Raw genomic sequence first — 20,609 nt, 5'->3', positions numbered from 1 at the left:
GTTAGCTTTGCAGGCCTTTGGCCAGATGGGAACTTTGGAGACCAAGACATCCTGCAAGACTAGCTGGTACGAAGACGGTAAGTCATCCTTTAGCCTGATGAATAACAGGAAAAAAACTTCTCTTACTGAAGAGCTAGACTGATGGAGGCAAAAGAGTGACAGGTAGAAAAAAAATGGAGAACAGGGAAGGATAGAAATACCAGGTCCAGGCATAAAAAGCCAACAGACTTGGCAGAATATAACAAAAGCACACATGACTGAAGAACACCAAATACTCCAGCATATCAAAAGCAAATATCTTTCTCAAGGGCAGGCATCGCCCATCAAATCATCCTGTTGGCAACAGAGCCATACGGCCAGCAGTTGATGATTTCCAAATTATCACAGCATGCCTCTTCTCAGTGCTAGGTAGCACACTCACACCGATCCGCTGCCTCAGCAAGGGAAAGGTGACTCGGCTCATCTTTCTGTAATATTGACTCTTCTACTCTGAAGTTCTTTCCATTGCACTCTCATGGGGATAAAACACACCACTTTGATTGGCAGTTGACATCTTTATAACTTCATATGCTGAATCTATCTTGCTGACAACAGTCTAGGACGAACAGAGAGCTACGCTCCCGCGCCAGGCATCTGCTTGCAGCTGCATTGCCATATAACGCTACCACCTTCTTCCATTATCCTGCTACTGACAAGAGGGAGCCACAAAGTGGCAAGAAAATAAAGGTGAACTGGCAGCAGCATAGTACGCTTTCCTGGGCCAGCAGCAGAGTCTGGAAAGCAGAAAGGCTCAGAGGGATGCATGACCAAGTAGCACCATGATCTGTATTAATGTCTACAGAACCTCAGCATTACACTTCCTATTTCCTCAGGTGTCCTCATAACTTTCCTTCAACACTCTCCAAGTTTCTCAAACAGTTGTCAGAATAACACACAGTGCTGCAGAAGAAGTCATACCAGTTCCACACACATTGGCAATACTTCCCTAGTTCTACCGGAAACACCCATGCTTAAATCGACACAATCTGTTTAATGAAAAAGTTAGTATGCATGTAGACTGCTGCAAAGCATCTCCTGTCTGCAAGGTATGTTTCTGACAGTTCTCCCGAGCATGCACCTTCACTCATGCAGAAAAAGAAATCTTGTTTTGCTATACTGCACCAATTAGAGTCCCACATGTGAATAGGGATGATATTTTGCAATCCAAACTTGAAGCCATAAGATGGCAGATAAGATGACCTGATCACACTGAAACAAAATACCACCCTTCACACCTTCTGGCGTCATCATTTCCCACAGAGCTTCTAACAGTAAGAAAACAAACCCAAAGTCTCTATCATATCCCTCATGAAGTTGTTGAAAGACCGTGCATTGCTTAAGTCCCTCCACTGAATTAGAGCACTGAGACACAACATTGTGATGCTGTGACAGAGGCAGACCATTTCCCCAAAGCCTAGGATGGCTAAAGGCTGCAAGATACACCTTGTACATCCTGGCAAGCTGAGACAGGAATGCTTCAAAGTTTGTTGCTAGTCTGGAATGATCACAGTTTACGAGGCGCTCCAGCCTGGACAGCATGCGTGTTTGAGGGTGCACATCCAAGTTGAGAGTGGCCTGGGAGCGTTTGCCCTCAATCGCCTCTGCTTGCAATCACCACTTGCCTACAAAGCTGGAGGACCCTAGTTATACTGGCAGATGCTGTGTGGGAATAACCCCAGCCATGAGGTCTCACCCAAATCGCCAATAGTTCCATGTGGACCAAAAAAGTCCACATCCTGAGCAGCAGCATACTGGTTTACCTTTAAACTAAAAAAGCCTTTTTCCACATTGACAAGAAGTTCATAGGCACTGAGCTACCCTTAGACGAGTTTCATCAATTTATCTGAGCTGGCATGCCTCGTACTTTAAAATTATTTCTTAAGTCTGTCAGTTTGTCCCACCAGGTGAAAAATAAACCAACTTTTTGACTTATTCTGTTTTGTCGTTAATTTTTTTTGTTTGTTTAGATTTTTGAAGCACTATCAGGAAGTTGCTGTAAAGCATTAACACAGAATTTAGCACAAAAGACCCCAACTAGAGGGTAGAAAGACCCATAAAACAGAAAAAGTTGCCAGCACTGATGAGTACAGCACAAAAGTGACAACCCTCAGCTGGGACCGATTTGGGACAGAGGCGGTGGAGGGAGCAGCAGTACTGCCTGGAAGGTTTATTGGATGTTCATCCCCACTTCTCTCCAATTCAACAGAGAACTTACCAGCTATCCAAAGATTTCTTCGTGACATACTTTTCCGGACCAAGTTGCGTGAATGACATCTTTGTCAGTTCATCCATCATAACTAACCTTGAGAATAAAATAAGCCATAGCTCCAAGTAGGGAAACAATTTCACAGATTTTGTTTCTCATGCAGGTAAAATACTTTCTACTAGACAAGACAGTATCAACAATTTTGAAAAAATATGAAGGATTCACACTGAATTAGAAAATAGTTTTATATGAAAATTTAAAGATAATACAGTGAAAGTTTAAAACAACTTTCAGTCAAAAGAAAAAAGTTCTCAAGCAAAATTACACTTTAAACAGTCAAATTCTTAGGACTATTAAGTTTACTGTGGATTAGTATAATCTAATCTAATCTAACAATTCCAGTTCAAGTGAACAGTTAGGGACTGTTTTTAAAGGATAAGGAAAGATGTGCACAATCTTCTATAATTTTGAAAATTATTGCACATTTGATTTTTTTTGAAAACACAGTTGGACATACGTGAATTATTTTATTTTTTTAACTCTCAAAAACACTCACATCCCAGCACTATTAATGTCAAATCTTCAACAAGCCTACGTTAGATGTAGTGACACGTAATAAAAAAAAACCCACACACAGACACAAATGCAGGTTCCCTTGAAAAAGGTGAATGATCTGGTCCTTTTTCGTATTGAATATGACTCATTCCTGGTAATCCAAAAGAAAAAAACCAAACTTAGCCAACTTGCAATTATTTTACTTATGCATTTTACTATTACCTACAGCATAAAGGCTAACTGTTGAGCCTCAGTTAAGTTTCTGAGTTACTAGAACACCAGTGCATTTTCCAAATTGACATAGTAAGTCCCTACAAGGTTTACAAATTCCTACTCTTCTATTATTCTTAATATTCCTACTCTATTAATCCATGTGTGGAAAAGAGGATTCTTGGATTTCCAAAGTGTTAACATTGTAATTAACACTAATACTATGAGTACAAGCAAGAGTTTTATTCATTGCTTTGACAGAACAACAGAGGAAAGAGAGTCTGAAATTCTATGACACGTTACATTTCTGTTGCCTTCCACATACCCCTAACTTCCAGAATTCAAGCAAACACATCAGCCACCTTCTAGAAGCCTGAACAATTTGGCAATGGACAGAGGAGAATGCTTATTATTGAGGAGTTCTGGAGGCATAAACAGTTTTTTAATAAAAAAAAAAACCCCACAAATGAAAAAAAAACACCAGAACATACAAACTATATTTTTCCTCTGGGAACAGATCGAGGGGGAAAAAGTAAGAGGAAAAATATAAAGGAGAAAATGACATTTCAGTATTAAAGAGAAGGAAAACAAATGATTTTTGATTAGGCAAAATTATATAGCTAGTTGGCTAAGATTTTCTGTCTCAAATATGATTACTTTTCAAATCTGACATCAAGAGCTCACACATGGCCCTCATAAACAGAATTAAAACTATAATCCCATTTCTGCCACATTGATTATATCACGAGGGAGTAATTCTATTTAGGTAATGTGATCCTGTAACAAGATACTAAAAAAAAAATCTGTATGAATGTTGCCATTTTCCATGTCTGTTTATATTAAAAACATTTTCTTATTGTTCTCTCCGTATAAATAATGAAGCTCAGAAAGCATTCCATCTTTTAAACTGACATGCTTCTTTCTCCAAATAGTTTATAACATTTTGCAAAGGAAACAAAGTATTACTAGCTAAACCATCGCTTATTTTAACCTATGCTTGGAACAGTACATTCTTAACACTGTATTATAAATCAAATTGTAAAAGGTATTACAGTATTCCTATTCTATTATAGACTGTTAGGTTTGACTCAATTTCAAAATTGGTGGGGGACTGTGCCAATTATATTGAAATAGGAAGATTTATAGCAAAATCTCCTGTACCAGGAGACAAAAAACCCACCCTATTTTTATAACAGTCTCAGAGGAGAACATAAGGAAAAGGAGAAACGACAGCAAGCTCAGTTCTACTTGGAAACACCATCACTGTGTTCGGACTAAGTTCTGTCCATGAGGAGCAAATATCGAGCCTGTTCACGCTGCAAATCTCTTGCCATAAATATTTATGAACTACAAGAATATCTAGAGAGCTTAATGAAGACTCTCTATGTCACCTTGCCTGCCAAATATATAAATGTTACTTAATATTTAGGGTGTCAATACCCAGCGTTTATGTATAATCCATTAGAGATGCAATGTTTTCCCCTTCCAAGCCTTGGACAATTACCACAAAGGAATGACACAGCTTCTTTGTTTAGAACGCTGCGTATTCTGTACCTCTGCAAGTGTTACAGAAACTACTCAGAAATACTCTGAAACTACACAAATGAGGTATAATTTGAAAAAGTAAAGGTTATTATCAGAGACTCTGTTTCTTTCACCTAACAGCAATTACCCTCTGGAAGAGCCATCACTACAAAGCACTTGGCACAGAAGTGGTGGAAGTACTCACGGCACGTTCATCCTAAACCATACACACCAACAGTCAGCCTTGGTGAGCCATAGCGTTTAGGTTTGAGGGCTTAACTTTTAAGTGAGCAATGCCAACTGCTTTATGTGATGAATGTGAACGGTCCATCCCTGAAGTCTGCAAGGCAGTTGCATCCCCCTCATGTCTTTCTAAGCAATTTATATCACTGTTAAAAGTCCATCTGTAGGGAATTCCTTACCAATATAAATTCTGCTTCACTGGCAACAACTGCCTTCGAAGTACAAACAGTGCCCACGTGCCATCAAAGAAGTGGAAGGCAGCAAAGAATTTTACCAGCCATGTGTAGTTTACTAACCAAGACTCTCTCAGGTGAGCTGGCTGAAGCATGAGGGCTCCCCAGCAAGAGAACCAGGAGAGGAGCTGAGCACAGGCACAGCAGAGCCACCAGCTCAGCCAGAAGCAGGAGCATGCAACAAAGCTTTAGTAACAACTGTATTTCTGGTGCCACTCGATAATAACACATACCCCTCCCATAGTACAAGGAAGTGGACTCTTTTGAAGAAGCCACCAGCAAAGCAACCCAAGTATTTAGCATTTCATAGGGAGCTAATGAGGTTAAATATGCTGGGGACAAAGAATACAGTGTTTAAGTCTGCAGACTGGCTGCCAGAGGAGATGAATGGTGACAGATCAGAAATTGAGACCTGCTTCTCCCTGTTTTCTTCCCCTACCCCACTCCCTCATAAGGGAAAAAAAAAATATATCTTTGGCTCTACTTGATTTGAACTAAAGAGTAAATCCCATATTACGTGCACTGCAGCAGATATTTTTGAAGCTGGCATTTTTGAGATGCGACATCATCATGAAGGTGGATTACAGATGTCCAAAGGAATCAGATTTCTCCAGCTCCCAAAGACAGAGTTTGAAAGGTTCCTATGCTCCAGACCCTAACCTATCTTCCTGCAAAAAAACCCCACCTCTACCCATTCTACAGCAGCTTATAGCCAAATTTCTTACCTAGAACTCAGGGAATGCAGATGTAATCCGTTCACCAGGGAAAAAGGAAACATGAATATGATTAATGCCCCTCTAACCAGTATTGGTGTGGAACATGAACAAGGCTTTTCACCTGAATATCTTTATATAACTCCCACTGACGGATACAAGAAGCCCATCATCTGCAGACACCTCTGACCAGATATACACAGCTTCACCCATATCCCCAGAACTTCCCCATATCTTTAGTGCACCTTGCCAAAAAACACTTCACCTTACCTCCAAGACATAGCACAAAAAAATTCCATCAAACTTTCTAAGCCCTAGTTTTTCAGTTTTAAAGAAAAGCTAAAGCAATCTGATGATAAGTGAACTATATCACAGAGATGCAATTGCAAAAACTATTAAAGTAATGGTGGATTTTGTAACACCTTAGATCACGCTAATTTTAGACCGTTCTGTGGAGAGATGAAAGAGGAAAATGCATTGGAAATCACAGCAGACAAAGGCGCACTGATTTCTGAGGAATCACACAATGAAAAAACATGACTAGAATACAGCTGATTCAAGTTTGGGTGAAGAAATAGACCATGATGATTACCAAAAAAAAAAAAAAAAAGGATATTTCCAAGTCTCATTGTCAAATTTAAGTATTGTACAGTCCTAGGTGAAGAGACCCTTTGCCTAAAGGCAAAAACACAGCTCCAGCTGGAAACACCAGAAGTAAAAAGCCTATTGCTTGTCCCCTTCTCTGATTTCTAATAGAAAAAAACGTGCAAACACCTCCAGCCACAGGTTCGCAAGTCTTGAACATTAAGCTTTTCTAAACTACATGCAAACGAGTCTATCTAAAAAGATACAAAAAAGCAAAGATGATCTGTTTATCAAAAGCAAGTAACAACAGATTAAAACAAATTAAAACAGTAACAATATTAAAACAAGAACAACAGATTAAAACAAACCCTTTTCTGAATGTGCAAGAGGGAAACAGTAGTTTTAAAATGCCCATGACCAAACAGGCATTTTCATTTCTTCTCTAACTGACCTCAAGCACAGAGGTCTGCAACGTTCAGTATGTCTGTACAAACATCAGCTATAAAATTCCTATTCAAACAAGAGCTTTATGCACTGTCTGCATGATCGGGGTTTAAAACCAAAACAAAACAGCAATTGCATGCTGACTGGAGAGTTATTTCTGGAAGAAAAGCAAGCCATGAATTCTTGCAGAGGAAGAACTCTCTCTTTATCACTTATTAAAAAGTTGAAACCTCAGTTTCACACTTTATCTGTAGCTCCCTGACAGATGTGATGCCACTGCTATTGCCTCTTTGCAACTGTCAATTATCTAACAAGATCCTGATTGGTTTCAGAGCTGTCAAGAAGAATACAGCAAAGCTGCCATGAAGCAGCTCTAACTCGCTCCTCAATACGTACCCTCAGGGAAAGGCTTCAAGAGGCACCATTGATGGTCAGAGAGGAGGAAGCCCAATCCCTCAAATCAAACCAGGGTCTGAGAGAGGAGAACAGAGACCAGACTGTGACGAGGGTCAAGAGGTTCCAGGAAAGTGACTCCTTCCTTCCATCAGCCGGAATATATAAAAAAAAACAACACACCAACCACAGAACCTCCAGAGCAAGCTATCATGACAGTTACCTCCTGCCTCTTAGAAATCCAAATACCTGCCCTGAAAACGTCAGTAGGATCTGGCTTGCTGCAGTCCTTGGATGACTTTGAAAGATAGGGGCCTTGCCCTGTGCATGCATTTCTGACTAGTAACGGCCTGATACTTCTTCAAGTCCTTATTAGTTTACAGGGCACTGCGTTTACAGGTTACCAGTTTTATTCCTTTCCAGATTGGTAAACGAGTCTACCATAGTTTCCTCAGAGTAACAGTCACAGTTCAGTTGTTGTAAACGTCTGTCCATTTGCTTTTTTTCAAGTCAACGAGAACAGGGAAACTAGTTCTGTAAGCAGAGAGGGTGCTGCAATATACAAATATACACTATTACACTTTCTGAGTTTCAGACTCCAGAGCTGTTGGCTTGGCATCCTTCACAGCATTGAATTCACAAACCAAATAGTGAACTTCATAACTTCACTTCTACTTTCATGTATAAACTTATTCATACTAATGCTGGCACTGCCTCTGCCTCATTAAGGAACTGCTGACACTTCTTCTGAACTCAACACATCTTATTCAAACCAACTCTGCTTGCATAGATGTTGTTTATTAGGAAGGATGCATGCATTAAAATTTGATTTTTATTTCTACAGAGTTCAGCTGTTCCTGCTGTTTATCTCTATCTAAGGCAACAATTAGCCAGTAGGAAAATTACTATTGTGTCACAAACAGAAGATTATGACTTCAGGTAGGTGATCAAACAGCAGGAGCACATGAACACTGAAGAAACAAAAATGCTGTTCAGATACAAATGTCCTTGGCAATAGACAAAGATGAGAGATGAGAAAAGAAAAGACAGTCCGGATGGTTTATAAACTGAATGTTTCTTCAAAGTGTCTTATTAAGCATCATCAAGCGTACAAAAATTTGCAAAAGGACACGTCACTATTTTGAGACTAATTTGAAGAAGTTACAGTGACAATATTATGTGACATTACATATGACAGTGATGTCTGTGCTGTCATTTGAACTAGGTTGAACAGCAAGCTAGAGCAAAACAAATGGTTTATTAACAATGGATACGATCATTCTTAGTAAAACGTACTAATCGGGAAACAGTTTCTCTCTATACTCCAGACCCAACTTAACTTTTGAAAATTGGGCTTTAATCGCCACAATAGGAGTACAAAATGTTACACAGTCCATTTAAATAAGTATACTTGTATCTTTGCAAACAGGATACAATATGGCAAACAGATGCATAGGAAAAAAAAAAAAGGGTAAGGAGGAGAGGAAAATTTTTGTTTTCCACAGTACTGAGCAACTGCAGACTGGGCAGTTACTTCAACGTAAACCACCTTTACTTAAGCTTTCATCGAAACACACTAGCGTTGATGGATTTCCAAAAATCAAAGTGTGGTTGATTAACTGTTAGCAATTAGCCTCTTCCCCCATCTAGTATGAAAAAAATAAAAGTAAACAGCAAAACGATGGATGCAAACACCACAGGTGATTTCTTCCCAGAAAGACTGAACACAGAGAAACAGTTACTGTAGTTAAGTTCACAGCATTAAGAAAAAAAAAAAATAAGGAAAAAGACCTCGGTTTTCTTACCAAGCATGCCCTATAAGGCAAGAAATTTTGTTGCACAGGGGAACCAGGATAAAAATTCCCTCAGCTACGTGAGGTGACATCCCCTTTTGTAAGGCACCCGGCTGCCGATTTAAAGCTGCACGGAGCAGCCGCGGCAGTTCACCAGCGAAACACAAACTTCTCTCAAGTCCCAGCTGAGAGGAAGGAGCATTCATCCCTCTCCTCGCCAGCTCCGCACGCTCGCTTCGCTGCGGAGGGGGCTTCGGGGGGGGAAAACACCAATTCTCGGGCACTTTCCAAACCCGCTCCCCCCTCCCCACGCTGGATACGTGGGGCTCCCCACACAAATACACCCGGCAGGGTAAACCCCCCCTCGCGGGGGGGTGACGACGAGGGGACCCCGTCCGCGGCAACAGCCTGACACCGGCGCGGCCGAGCTGCTGCCCGCCCCCCACGGCCGGCTCCGGGGGTGCGGAGAGAGATGGGGGCGGGTGCGCTGGTTTTTTGGGGGCGGAGGGGCTCTTTAAAAAAAAAAGGAAAAAGACCAAACAAACAAACAAGCAAACCACACAAACTTGAAAACAACAATGGGGCGGCGAGAGAAGTGGCCGCTAGCGAGGGCGGGCTGCCGGGCCGGGCCGGGGGTGGGAGGGTGTGAAGTTACCGTGGAGCCGGGGAGGCCGCGGCGGCGGCCGGGCGAGACCGCTGCCCCCGCGGCGGGCCCCGCGCCCCGCCGGCAGCCAGGCCTCTCCCCTCCCGCACGCCCAAACATGGCCCCTTCGCCACCAACCCGGCAACTTTTCCACCCGCTCCCCCCCCCGTCCCCTCCCCGCCGCCGCTCACCTCTCATCAGGGAACAAAAACTGCAGGCAAGTAGGCTGCGCAGGACGGCCCCCATCTTCCCTTCCCTCCTCGCTCTCACCGGCGGGGAGGCGGCGGCGAGGAGCAGCACCTCCGCTGCCAGTTCATGCTTCCAGGCGGGCGGGGGAGGTGGCGGGGAATGGGGAAATAGAGGGGAGGGGGGGACAAGGACGGGGGGGGGGAAAGGCGGGGAAGGGCGGCCGCGGAGATTTTCCCCCCCTCGCCGGTCCCTAGCAGGCCACTTGCCCCGCCGCGCCGCCGTGGGAGCTGGCGCTGCCCTCCATGCCGGCCGCCGCCTCACCGCAACCGCCGCGGCCGTTCCCCCATCCACCCCCTCCGCTCGCTCGCCCGGCCTCCGCCTCCGCCGGGCGCGCACAGGCGCAGGGATACAGTCCTCCCTCCTCCTCCTCCTCCTTCTTCTCCTCCCCCGGCCCGGCCTCGCCTCCCCGCGCCGCGCCCGGACGGCTCCCGGAGCAGCGCCCGCCCTCCCCCGGCACCTCTCAGGGAGGGAGAGGGAAGGAGCGAGCGCGCAGCCTCTCACACACGAACAGTCTCACACACACGCCTGGGAGCCCCGTGGGTGATAAAAGCCCGGCGGGGTCTGCACCCCGGCGGGGGAGAGGGCGGGCAGGGTGGCGGTGCCCTGGCCGGAGGTGCCCGCCGGGGGGCCGGGTGAGGGGGCGCGGTGGGGGACGACGGCCGCTGTCGCATTCCAGCGGGACTATTTTACCGTTCTTCTCACTCCCTCCGCCGCCTGCATTGGGGACCGCGGAGCAGCACCGGAGCGGGAGGGACGGAACTACTTTTTGCCACAGAGCAGAAGCGGCGGCACAAAAGCGGCGGTCGCTCCTCCGCCAGGTGAAGGTGGCTGTAGCCGGGCACCCGGCTCCTCCTTCGAGCTTGTCCGCCGTGAGGAGCACGCTGGTACCTCCGGTGCGAAGGCTGTGGGGCCGGGCCGGTCTGCAGCGGCCCCTCGGCCCTTCCTCAGGCTCGGGCCAGCCGCGGGGTGACGCCGGCTTTTAAATATTGAGATGTTTTTATTCGGCCTGCGCTGCCCCGCCGATTGAGTTAGAAACAACACAGGAGGGAACGGGATGTAATGTTAAGAGCATGTCTCGGTTCGGCGGTGGGGGGGGAACCCCAAACAGCATGGTAAAATGAAATTAACAATTAATACCCCCAGCGTGGAGATTGAAGAGCGGTAATCTTGATCTTTCCCAGCGCAGAGCCAGCAGGCGTTCCTTATCACGTAGGACTCGCTGCTTGGCTCATGTGATGGTGCGTGATTTATTTCCCAGTGCTTTTGGGGATGGTTCAGGCGTTTTGTCCCCCTAAATGGAGTAAGCTGGGTTTGGGTTGCTTGGGGCAGTAATTACAAATAAATAAAAAAAAAAATAAAATGAGCGGCCAATGTGCTGTGTTTAAACATAACTTACTCTTCTCCTCTATTGCATCCGTGTAAACACACAGTTTTCTTTCTAAAGAAGCTAAAAGGTTAGGATTTTGTAATATAACCTCACTTTAAAAAAAGCTTCCCTCCTTACCTCCTTTGTTCATTCCTAATAATACAAAATACAGCTTTCTCGTGTTTCCTGTAGATTAGAAAATCTACTTCAGGTTTTCTATAGGGAACATTAAGTCTAAATGTCTACGTCGCATTCTCCCTCATAGAATATGACAGCTGGGTAGTGGGATAATGATATGAGGCAGAACAACTTACAGCAAAATTTGAGATCCTTACATTCAGAAGTCTGTTATTTTCAGGATTATTGGAAACTTATGGAAACATTTAACTTTTAATTTCATATCTGTTGAACATGTATTTTCATAGCTTTCCTTCTGATTACAGTAGGAGATAACATCTGGGCCAGATTAAAGGCCTGGGCATTGTAGACTGGCTCTTAACATCAGGCTCCTGGAGTCATATGATAATATCGGACTCTCAGCTTTCACTGGGGAAAAACAAAACAAAAAAAAAAAACCCAAAAAACCCCAGAACTTTTTACAAAAAGAAGTGTATTTCCAGCCTTCAAGGTTGCAAAAAAACATTTTGAAAATGTAAACAATACGACTCAACAGCAATACCTGCCCGAGGCCAGGTCTACGTTACAAAATGTTGTCCTTGACTCTCAGCCGGATGAAATAGCTGCCTCCGTTGCTGCGCTGTCAGCTGGGAGGATTAGCAAACTTGAGCAAGATCCACGTGGATAGTGCAGGGGAAGGGCATCCCATGCAAAAATGTACCTAGACAGTAGATAACCTGCGTCTAACCCTTGTTGTCTCCACTAGATTTTGCAGGAGCCAGCAGAAGGAGCATGCTGTTACATTTATTTTCCCTGTTTAATTGGAATCAGGGAAGAAAAAGAGGTTTGTGGGTTTATTTTCCTTATCCTGTACGCTCATAATGTTGCACAGTCTGTGATTAACCTCTCATGAAGTATGGCAGATCTGTAATGAATCCTTCATATCTTAATCGCACAGTGCGCAGCTGAGGAAAACCTCAAGCCTGAACCCCTGCATCACAGCACGCATTTCTTTACATGCTGTTCCCTCTCACATCTTATCTGTCTTGCTGGAAACTCTCTGGTGTCTTGACTGTCTCCCATGGGGGCCTGATCCCCTGCCTGGTTGCTCTTACTCTTAAAGATGCATTCCCTGCTGTCCGGGCTGACTGGTTTTATTTTTAGCTTTCAAACATTATATGCTGTCACCCCTCACGCTGGTGCATAATTCGAGCCCTTTCCTTTCCTGCTAGGATTTCCTCTGAGCCATTTAATGGTTATTGGCTTTGCCTCCCTCAGCCTAGCCCCTTTCCCCCACACCCTGCATATTCCAGCCTGGATAGCCTTTTTTGAACCCATTTTTCCATCAGTGCTTAGGATTCAAGACCAAGCCGACGTCCTGACTGTTTCTCAGCTTTACTTCTAATTCATACATGTAGAATTAACTCCATGGCAGAGGTTTTTACAAAGTAAAACAGAAGGCAAGATTACCGCACAAAGAAAAGCCTCCAACAGGCAGGGTTTCTCTGAGATGATTATGTTCCTTTATTTGAGCTTAAAGTCAAAGTAGATGAGAGTGCAGAGGGAATGTCTCTTTTATTTTACTAAGAAGCTCCCCTTGTTGGTTACAGTTATTTCCATTACCCTTAGAAAGAGAAACCTCAGTTTGCCGGCTCAAATCCAGTCCGAGGCTCCAACTGCTAAGAAACCTGCACAGCCTTACCCTTACCTCCGGACTTAGACGGTGGCTCAACAACACAAGAGCTTTCAAAGTGGGTTGGGTTTTTTTTACGCTCGGGTTAGTTTCCTGGTTTGGTTGGTGGCCCAGACTCACAGGCAGTTGTGTCAGCACACAGGAGAGCGAGGGGCAGCAGCTGGAGCTACCGGAACCAGCAGCGACTGCCAAAGTCACTCTAGCTTTGAACTGTGCCTCGAGTGCCAGTGAAGTCAATGGGATCTTTCCTAGGACTGGGACTGAAGTCCCTAATGAGCAAAAGCTGTTAGGAGAAGATGGCTATGCAGCAAATGAATTTGTGGCTGCCCACATCACAGAAACCACTATCATAATTAGCTCTCTTGCTGAATGTCTCAACAAGAATTAATGGGCATGGCGTGGTGAAATCCTGGTCCCTCTGAAGTCGATGGCAAAACTCTCACCGACTTCAAAAGGGCCAAGGTTTCATACTGAAATTGTAGCTCAAGTCCTCTCTTGCCCCCAGCAGGAAAGTCTGCAGCACCCTAGCTTAGGAAACGGGATGTGAGGTAGTCATGACTTCACCAATGATGACTGTTACAACCACTTCGGAGATAGAATAGGACACCCTGACTTGCGACATCATCACCTTTCCCCTTTGCCTAGGTCATACGGTTTATATTTATAAAGAAAAATGCTTCATCCAACCCTTCCCCAAAACAAGGTCAGCGCTAATAAATGTGATCGACATGCCTGATGAGGTTTATCCTGTTACAAGACTGCAGTGGTTTCACCGTGGTGTTCCTCCTTTGATGGATATAGTACCAGATCCTCTAGTCCTCCTTAAAGTTCAATAACGAGCAGACATCTTTTTTCCTCACTTTTACTCCCATACTGTATGAGTTGCACCTTTTCACCAGGACATAGGCAGCTTACGAGTAGATTTCCTTGGACTGATAGTCATGTCTCTATTCCAGACATTTTCTCCAGGCCATGAGACCTCATTTGTCTTTGCAGTTACTGTCAGCAGGGTTCCCCCCACAGTCTGTCAAACCACAGCAAAAACTAGCACTCCCACTACTTCTGTGGCAATTTTCCCATCAAACACCCCATCGAGTCTCTTTTTTTTATCACATACAGAGTTGCTGCTTCTCCTTGCTTTTCAGTACTACCTTATTTTCCCCCCTGTTATGTATAATACCTGTTCTTTCTTTCCTGTCTCCTCTACCAGAAGAGGTTGCCTGGTTCCCAGGATGAGAACGGCATTTCTTTGTGGCTAAAAAAAAATCCTTACAACAAAAACTTCAGAAAGGAGAAGGTGCTGGAGTTCAGCAGCCCATACAGGCGAGCTAGTCCAACAGGAATCTGGCGATATCCCCAAGGGGAAATATGAAATAAGGTGACCTGAAAGGCTTGGGCATTTTCTTTACACCTTCGGAGGAGCGTTTGGACTCCTGCTGATGGTGCATCCAAGGTCAGGCTATCTACCTACTCCCTCTTTTCTCCTTTTCCGTCTCCCAGGGAGTTGAAAACAGCACTGCCCGAGGATATGCTTCTTCAGTGGTTGTGTTTTCAGTGTGAACCATGCAGGATTCTGATTTTAATTTGGCACTGCCCACCAGACCACAGGGCAAGTCCAAGACTTTCCTTATGAATATTTAGCCATGGCTACATTTCAAAGCCAAATTATAAAAATGTCATTTGAGCAAGTTACAGTTCTAAAATTTGTAAAGCATTTTAATGCTAGGTCGATACAGCAAAAACATCCTTTTAAAAGAGCTCGCATTTCAAGCTGACAGACACCAAAACACTATTTTGTTTTAGTTTGCTCAAATTTTCAAAACCAGTCAGCATCTGGGCTCTATTAACCATAACGTGCGTGCCTTTTAAGCAACAACAATTTAAGAATATTTCCTTTTCAAACCCCTTTCATGGAGTTCAGCGTTTTGCAATACGCATCCATAATATTTACCAATCCTGCTTTGCACTGCAGCCTTTGAAGTTTAAAAATTAGTTACTGGTAAAGCTTTGTACATTTGCTTGCACTCTTCTAGTCACAGGAATTAATGACTAGAATTTATGCCTGTGGTCAAGAAAGGTAAGTCACCGTGCCCCGGTAATTAGCAATCTTTCCTACAACAATTTCCAATCTTTATGTAACATACACAGTGTGACACACCATCTGTGCGTAGGAAAGAGCTCATTTGCAACTTGAAATAGCCACTTCTGGCCTAAAGTGCAGCACCCTGGAAGCGCAGCTCATGGCAAGCAAAGAGACTCATCCTTCTCCAGTTCAAACTCTGGGAGGAAGATTCATATTTATATTTCATATTTGTATTTTATTATTATATTTATATTTATGTCCACATTCATATTTTATTTATACTTGGTTTTGTGTTTGTGTTTGTGTTTGTATTATTTGTATTCATATACAAATTAGTCTGCAATTCGGCCAAGACACTAAGCACCTCAAGAATTTGGCTATGGATCATCAACCGTGATAGCTCTTCAGGGGTGTTGTTTTCATTAGCTGTTAGGTAGGTTCTCAAAATAGACTAGAAAAGCAAGAGGAGATCCTCAGAGCAGAAAAGAGTGCCCTCTCATGGTTCATCTTTAGGTTTAATGTCTGCAATGCTTTAGGAAGCCCTCTTCTTTGAAGAGATTTGTAAGGTAACGTTACACAAATGCAAGATGTTGGAACAATTTATTATTTCAAGGAAAACCCAGATCTTTTTTCCCCTCTTAATTGCTTTATAGGTATTAATTAAAATTAAGGATGGAGGCATATTCTTGGTAACATTTTCATTAAATTACCATTACCCAGGATTTCTCAGAGAAAAATCGATGCCTCTGACAATTCAGAACTATTAGCTGTACTCTATCCAATAAGTTTTATGTTTCACTGTGGGAAGCGTGTTTCAAGGCCTGGAAAGGCAGCATGCAGGACATGTGTAAGTCCCCACTTTATTTCAGAATCCAAAAAATGATTGTGGATGCCCTAGAGCGAGATATCACTCTTGAATGAGTAAATTTCATTTTTTTTTCTTAAATCTACGTCAACTAATCACAATGCAGATAATAGTTTTAATTAGCCCTTGCTCACTTCTCAACTAATGAAATCCCAAGACAATTGACAGGGGCTGATTCTACAGTCTATCCTATTTTAACAGTCCTTGCCAGTAATTCAGTGCGTGCATTTCTGGTGTATGGAAAACATGGTGATCTTTGCATCAGAGCTATAGGACTTGGAGAGAACGGCTGAAGTGGAAAGAGAATGTCAAATTCTCCGTCCCGTCCCCACCCCCCCAGCCCCGCTATCAACTGGCAGCAGCATCAAGTGCAGGGTATGCTGTAACCACCCGTGCTGCCACAAAAGATATTTGAAATACAGGCAGAGGATAGCAAAAAGCTCCGCATGTATTCACCCCAGCCATTAGCTAAAGTGTCTGCCATCGATTTCATTGCCTGTGAGAGCAGGAATGAATGTGGGTCCTTAAGCTCCCTATGTAAAGGTTTCACCAGCTTATGGCCTTTAACTCATTCTTCATGTGATGAGGGGATGGAAGAGGCAATTATATATGGCTGAAGTCTCATTTGCTGCTTTTCCATCTCCGTTAGTTCTTTGAATAATTTCCTTACAGTGTGGACTTCAATAAAGACTCTTCCCGTGCGGCTGGCAAATAAATGTAGATAAGTGCCAAAGGAAAACACAAAGAAAGGCAGATCCACTCCCCAAATATATTTGTTAAAACGGCTGTGCCTGCTATAAAGATATTATTGAAGGATCATCACATTTCATTTTGGGATAATTAGATTCTATTTTCCACTCTCAAGAAAAAGAAGTGATTAGACTGAGGCTATCCAATCCATTCCTCATCCTTCCTTCTTCCCCCACCTCCCCAGTCAGACCCACAAAGACGGTATTTGGTCACATGGATCTCTGAATAAAAGACAGGGAATTGTGTCTGAATAGCCCTGACTCATAAAGCTCCTTCCAATGCCTTTTTCAGTGTCGGAGCTTTGCAGTTAATGCAACTTCCACTAATTTTTTCCTTCCTACAATTGTGAAAAATCTAATACCTTTAGAATGATCTGAAAAGAGCTTACACAGAACAAAATCCCCATTTAATCTTGGCATATTAAGAAATCTTTTCTTTGAACAATACATTTAAAATGCTATTTTCCCCAAACACTTTTTTTTTTTATTTAAGATAAGTAAAGCTCTAAGTGTTGAAAGAAATTATGATTTAGAGTCTTATCTTCATTTGTGGTTTAGGAATCCTGGCACTTTAACTGAAGGAGACATTAGTGAGAATATGTGCTTCCTGTGGTACACTGTGGCAGTAAATCATGAACTCAGCGTAACAAAAGGTGTCCCAGTCACCATCTTAAAAAAAACAATGGGAGCCAAAGGCCCAAACCACTTAAAGATAGGAGAAAAAAATGTTTGCAGAGCATTGTATATACCAGTTATTTAGTTGTAGCTCCCACTTTGTGCACTACCCCTCAGTTAGTCACAGAAACATAGAATCACAGAACCATAAAATCACAGATTGGTTTGGGTCAGAAGGGGCCTTTAAAGATCATCTAGTCCAACCCTGTTGCCATGGGCAGGGACACCTTCCAGTAGGGACAGAACCACCTGTCGACCTGCTGGCCATGCTTCTTTTGATGCAGGCCACGGCATGATTGGCTTTCTGGGCTGTGAGCGCATGTTCCCGGCTCGTATCTAATTTTTTTTCTAGCACTATCCCCAAGTCCTTCTCCTCAGGGCTGCTCTCAATCTATTCATCCCTCTGTCTGTATCGATACTGGGTGTTGCCCCAACCCAAGTGCAGGACCTTGTACTCGGCCTTGTTGAATTTCATGAGGTTCACACGGGCCCAATCCTCAAGCCTGTGGAGGTCCCTCTGGATGGCATCCTGTCCTTCAAGTGTATCAACTGCACCACTCAACTTGGTGTCATACATAAGCTTACTGAGGGTGCACTCGGTCCCACTGTCTATGTAATTAATAAAGATACTGAACAGTATTTGTTCAAGTACAGACCCCTGAGGGATCCTACTTGTTACTGATCTCCATCCGGACTGAGCCATTGACTGCAACTCTTTGGATGTGCCCATCCAGGTAATTCCTTATCCGTTGAACAGTCCATTCCTTAAAGCCATATCTCTCCAACTAAGCAACAAGGACATTCTGCACGTACTATGGCTTTTACCAAACAGCAAGGTTTGGGCAACTTGCACTTGCCCTCGCTTTATTTTTTTGGTTTACCCCACTGAGTGATCACAGTGTACAAGCAGAAGAGCTGCAGCTCTTGGTCTTGTTCAATGTCCCAGCAGCTCCCCCAGTTTCTGCACAGAAATCAGAGTACTCAGCTATGCATCCGACAGTGGTTTTTATTACTCTTTCCATTAAATACATGCCACAGTTTACACTTATATGAACACAAAATGTTTCAGATTTGTGCCTATGGTGTAGCCAGAACACTTGTCATGGCTCTTTGAGACAAACAAAGGACAAAATATTTTTTTTTCTGGGATACGGTTTTTCATTTCAATAGATTCAGAAGGACATCTTCATGAGCAAAAAGCACTCAACATTATGCAGCCCTGGGTCCTTGACATATGGATCACCCATTTATTCTTTTGCTATATTTCAGAATAAAGTTTTGAACATCAATGTTCAAATTTAAAATACTGTCCAGTTTTAAACAGGAATATCTGAAAACTAAAGCAAAACACAACCTAGCAAATACAAGGGCAAATTCCCTTTTTCTTTCCCTCTGCAAAACCTCCACTCTTGAACAACGTTGGATAGACAGTGGAATGGCTGTGCAGAAAAAGAAGGTAGAGGATAGATACTGAGTTGTCACAACTGATGGTAATAGGGTAAAATAAATATGAATTGAGCTGATCTGAAGATTCAAACAAGACTTGTTAAATTTTAGGTCAAAAGCCAAATAAGAAATACGCAAAGTCTTTCCTGGAGAGACCTCTCTTCTTTTATCAGGTCCATTGTGAGAGCTGCAATCAAGGTGGTTTCTAATTAGGACTTCATCAACATTCAATCAGGTGAAAATTAACTAAAAAAAAAAAATTCAGGGTCAGTTACCAAGCTATAAACTTTACCCCCCTTTTTAATTTCCCTTTCAAGCCTACTTTCCTTCTGCAGTCTCAGCTGGAGCGTGGGTGTCAGCACACGGCAGAACAGGTACAAGAACGCGTGTCTCATTCAGGGACAATTACCACTTGCCAGCTGATGCGGGGTAACGTGCTGCTGTGCGAGGTTGTAGACCCCAGCTGCTGCATCTGCTCACTTTGACTCCATCTGGATTGCTGCCCAGGATAAACTACTTCTGTCTTCCAAACACCTGATGTTTTACAAAGTCAAGAGAAGCTCCAGATACAGGGAAGCGAGTGGCACTGTAACTGCTTGTAGCACGTATGCACTTTATTGGCTGCTCTTTTTGCTCTTGCTGGTGTATGCAGACTAAATTCCTGGAAATCACTTTCATTATCAATTGATGGGGTAGCCAGAGGAGAAGTTTGCTGTCACCAGTGGTACCCATTTTTGGCGACTGCAAAAACATCATGGCACTTGAACTACCCTCAAATTCACCCTTGAGATGGAAGCTCCAGCATATTTCTGGAAAAGCTTACCCTCTCTCTGCTAGATGTAGCACATGGATAGACTTCGGCATTCAGGCCTGTCACTTTTCACATTCTACCATCCCTTACAATGTTGACCTGAATGAGGTATGCCCTTGCTTTAGGCATTTGTCGGTGCAGGAAAGCCACGTGTAACTTGTTTATGAGGGAGTAGCACAGCACGAGCTGTTGTCATTTGCTTAAGACTATACCTCACAAACAAATTATTTTTTTACCCTTTCTAAAATGGAGTGCTTTGTAAAAGCAACATATAGCATGTGCCAAATCTGGAGTCTTTTCAGAAGTAGTGCCTGAGTTATCACATGGGGGAAAAATATTTGAACTCCTTATTTCGTGCCCTGAAACAAAACAAGGACAACATTGTCGTAGTTAAATAATCAGAAGCAGCTGGGAAAAGGGTCTTTGGATTCTTTCAGAAATTTTACCTCTGGGCTGAGAAGTCCTGTCATCCTATAAGGCAATTGTTTTGGAAAGTTATGAGCCACAAAGTGGGAGGACTTGACTTATAGCCATAAACTCTGTGCTGGAGGACCTCCCACTGACATCAATGGGAGTTGCACGCACAAAGACAGAGCAGCACACGGCCACTGAAGTAAAGGGTTCGTCTCATTCCTAACTTACTTGGGAGCCAATATGCAGAAAACACCGATCCAGCATAGTTGCACTGAAACTTAAAAATATATTTATTCATTGTTTATAATATCTACCAAGCACAAAGGGGACAAAGAGCAGCAGTTTTGGGCTTTGCACTTTGGTATCTTCAAGAAATGCAGAGACCTAGGAGAAAAAAAGCAAATTTAGACCGTGAAATTAAGAGCAAGCGTAGGCTTACCAAAGATGAAGAAAAATTTTCAGTATATCCCAATCCTTCAGGGGACGTACCCATCAAGAGGCTGGTATAGCATCTGGGAATACACTCCTGAAGGGACGTGCAAGGCTTTTGAACAATGAGG

At 43.4% G+C, this 20,609-nt stretch overlaps 1 protein-coding gene across 2 annotated transcripts in view; it reads right to left on the bottom strand.

Annotated features, from left to right (window-relative positions):
• LRP6 (LDL receptor related protein 6) overlaps positions 1-10,155 on the bottom strand; it is a 125,273-nt gene extending 115,118 nt beyond the window's left edge. Inside the window, exon 1 of one of the 2 annotated variants that reach the window (XM_074590034.1) lies at positions 9,773-10,155. In XM_074590034.1, coding sequence (XP_074446135.1) covers positions 9,773-9,827 — 55 coding nt within the window. In that variant the 5' untranslated portion in view covers positions 9,828-10,155. The remainder of the gene's footprint in view (positions 1-9,772) is intronic. The other variant, XM_074590026.1, reaches the window with a different exon arrangement.
• Between the last annotated feature and the right edge of the window lie 10,454 nt (positions 10,156-20,609).

This window comes from Larus michahellis, chromosome 1, assembly GCF_964199755.1.
Source record: "Larus michahellis chromosome 1, bLarMic1.1, whole genome shotgun sequence".
NCBI classification, from domain to species: domain Eukaryota; kingdom Metazoa; phylum Chordata; class Aves; order Charadriiformes; family Laridae; genus Larus; species Larus michahellis.
This window is presented reverse-complemented; position numbering and strand designations above follow the sequence as displayed.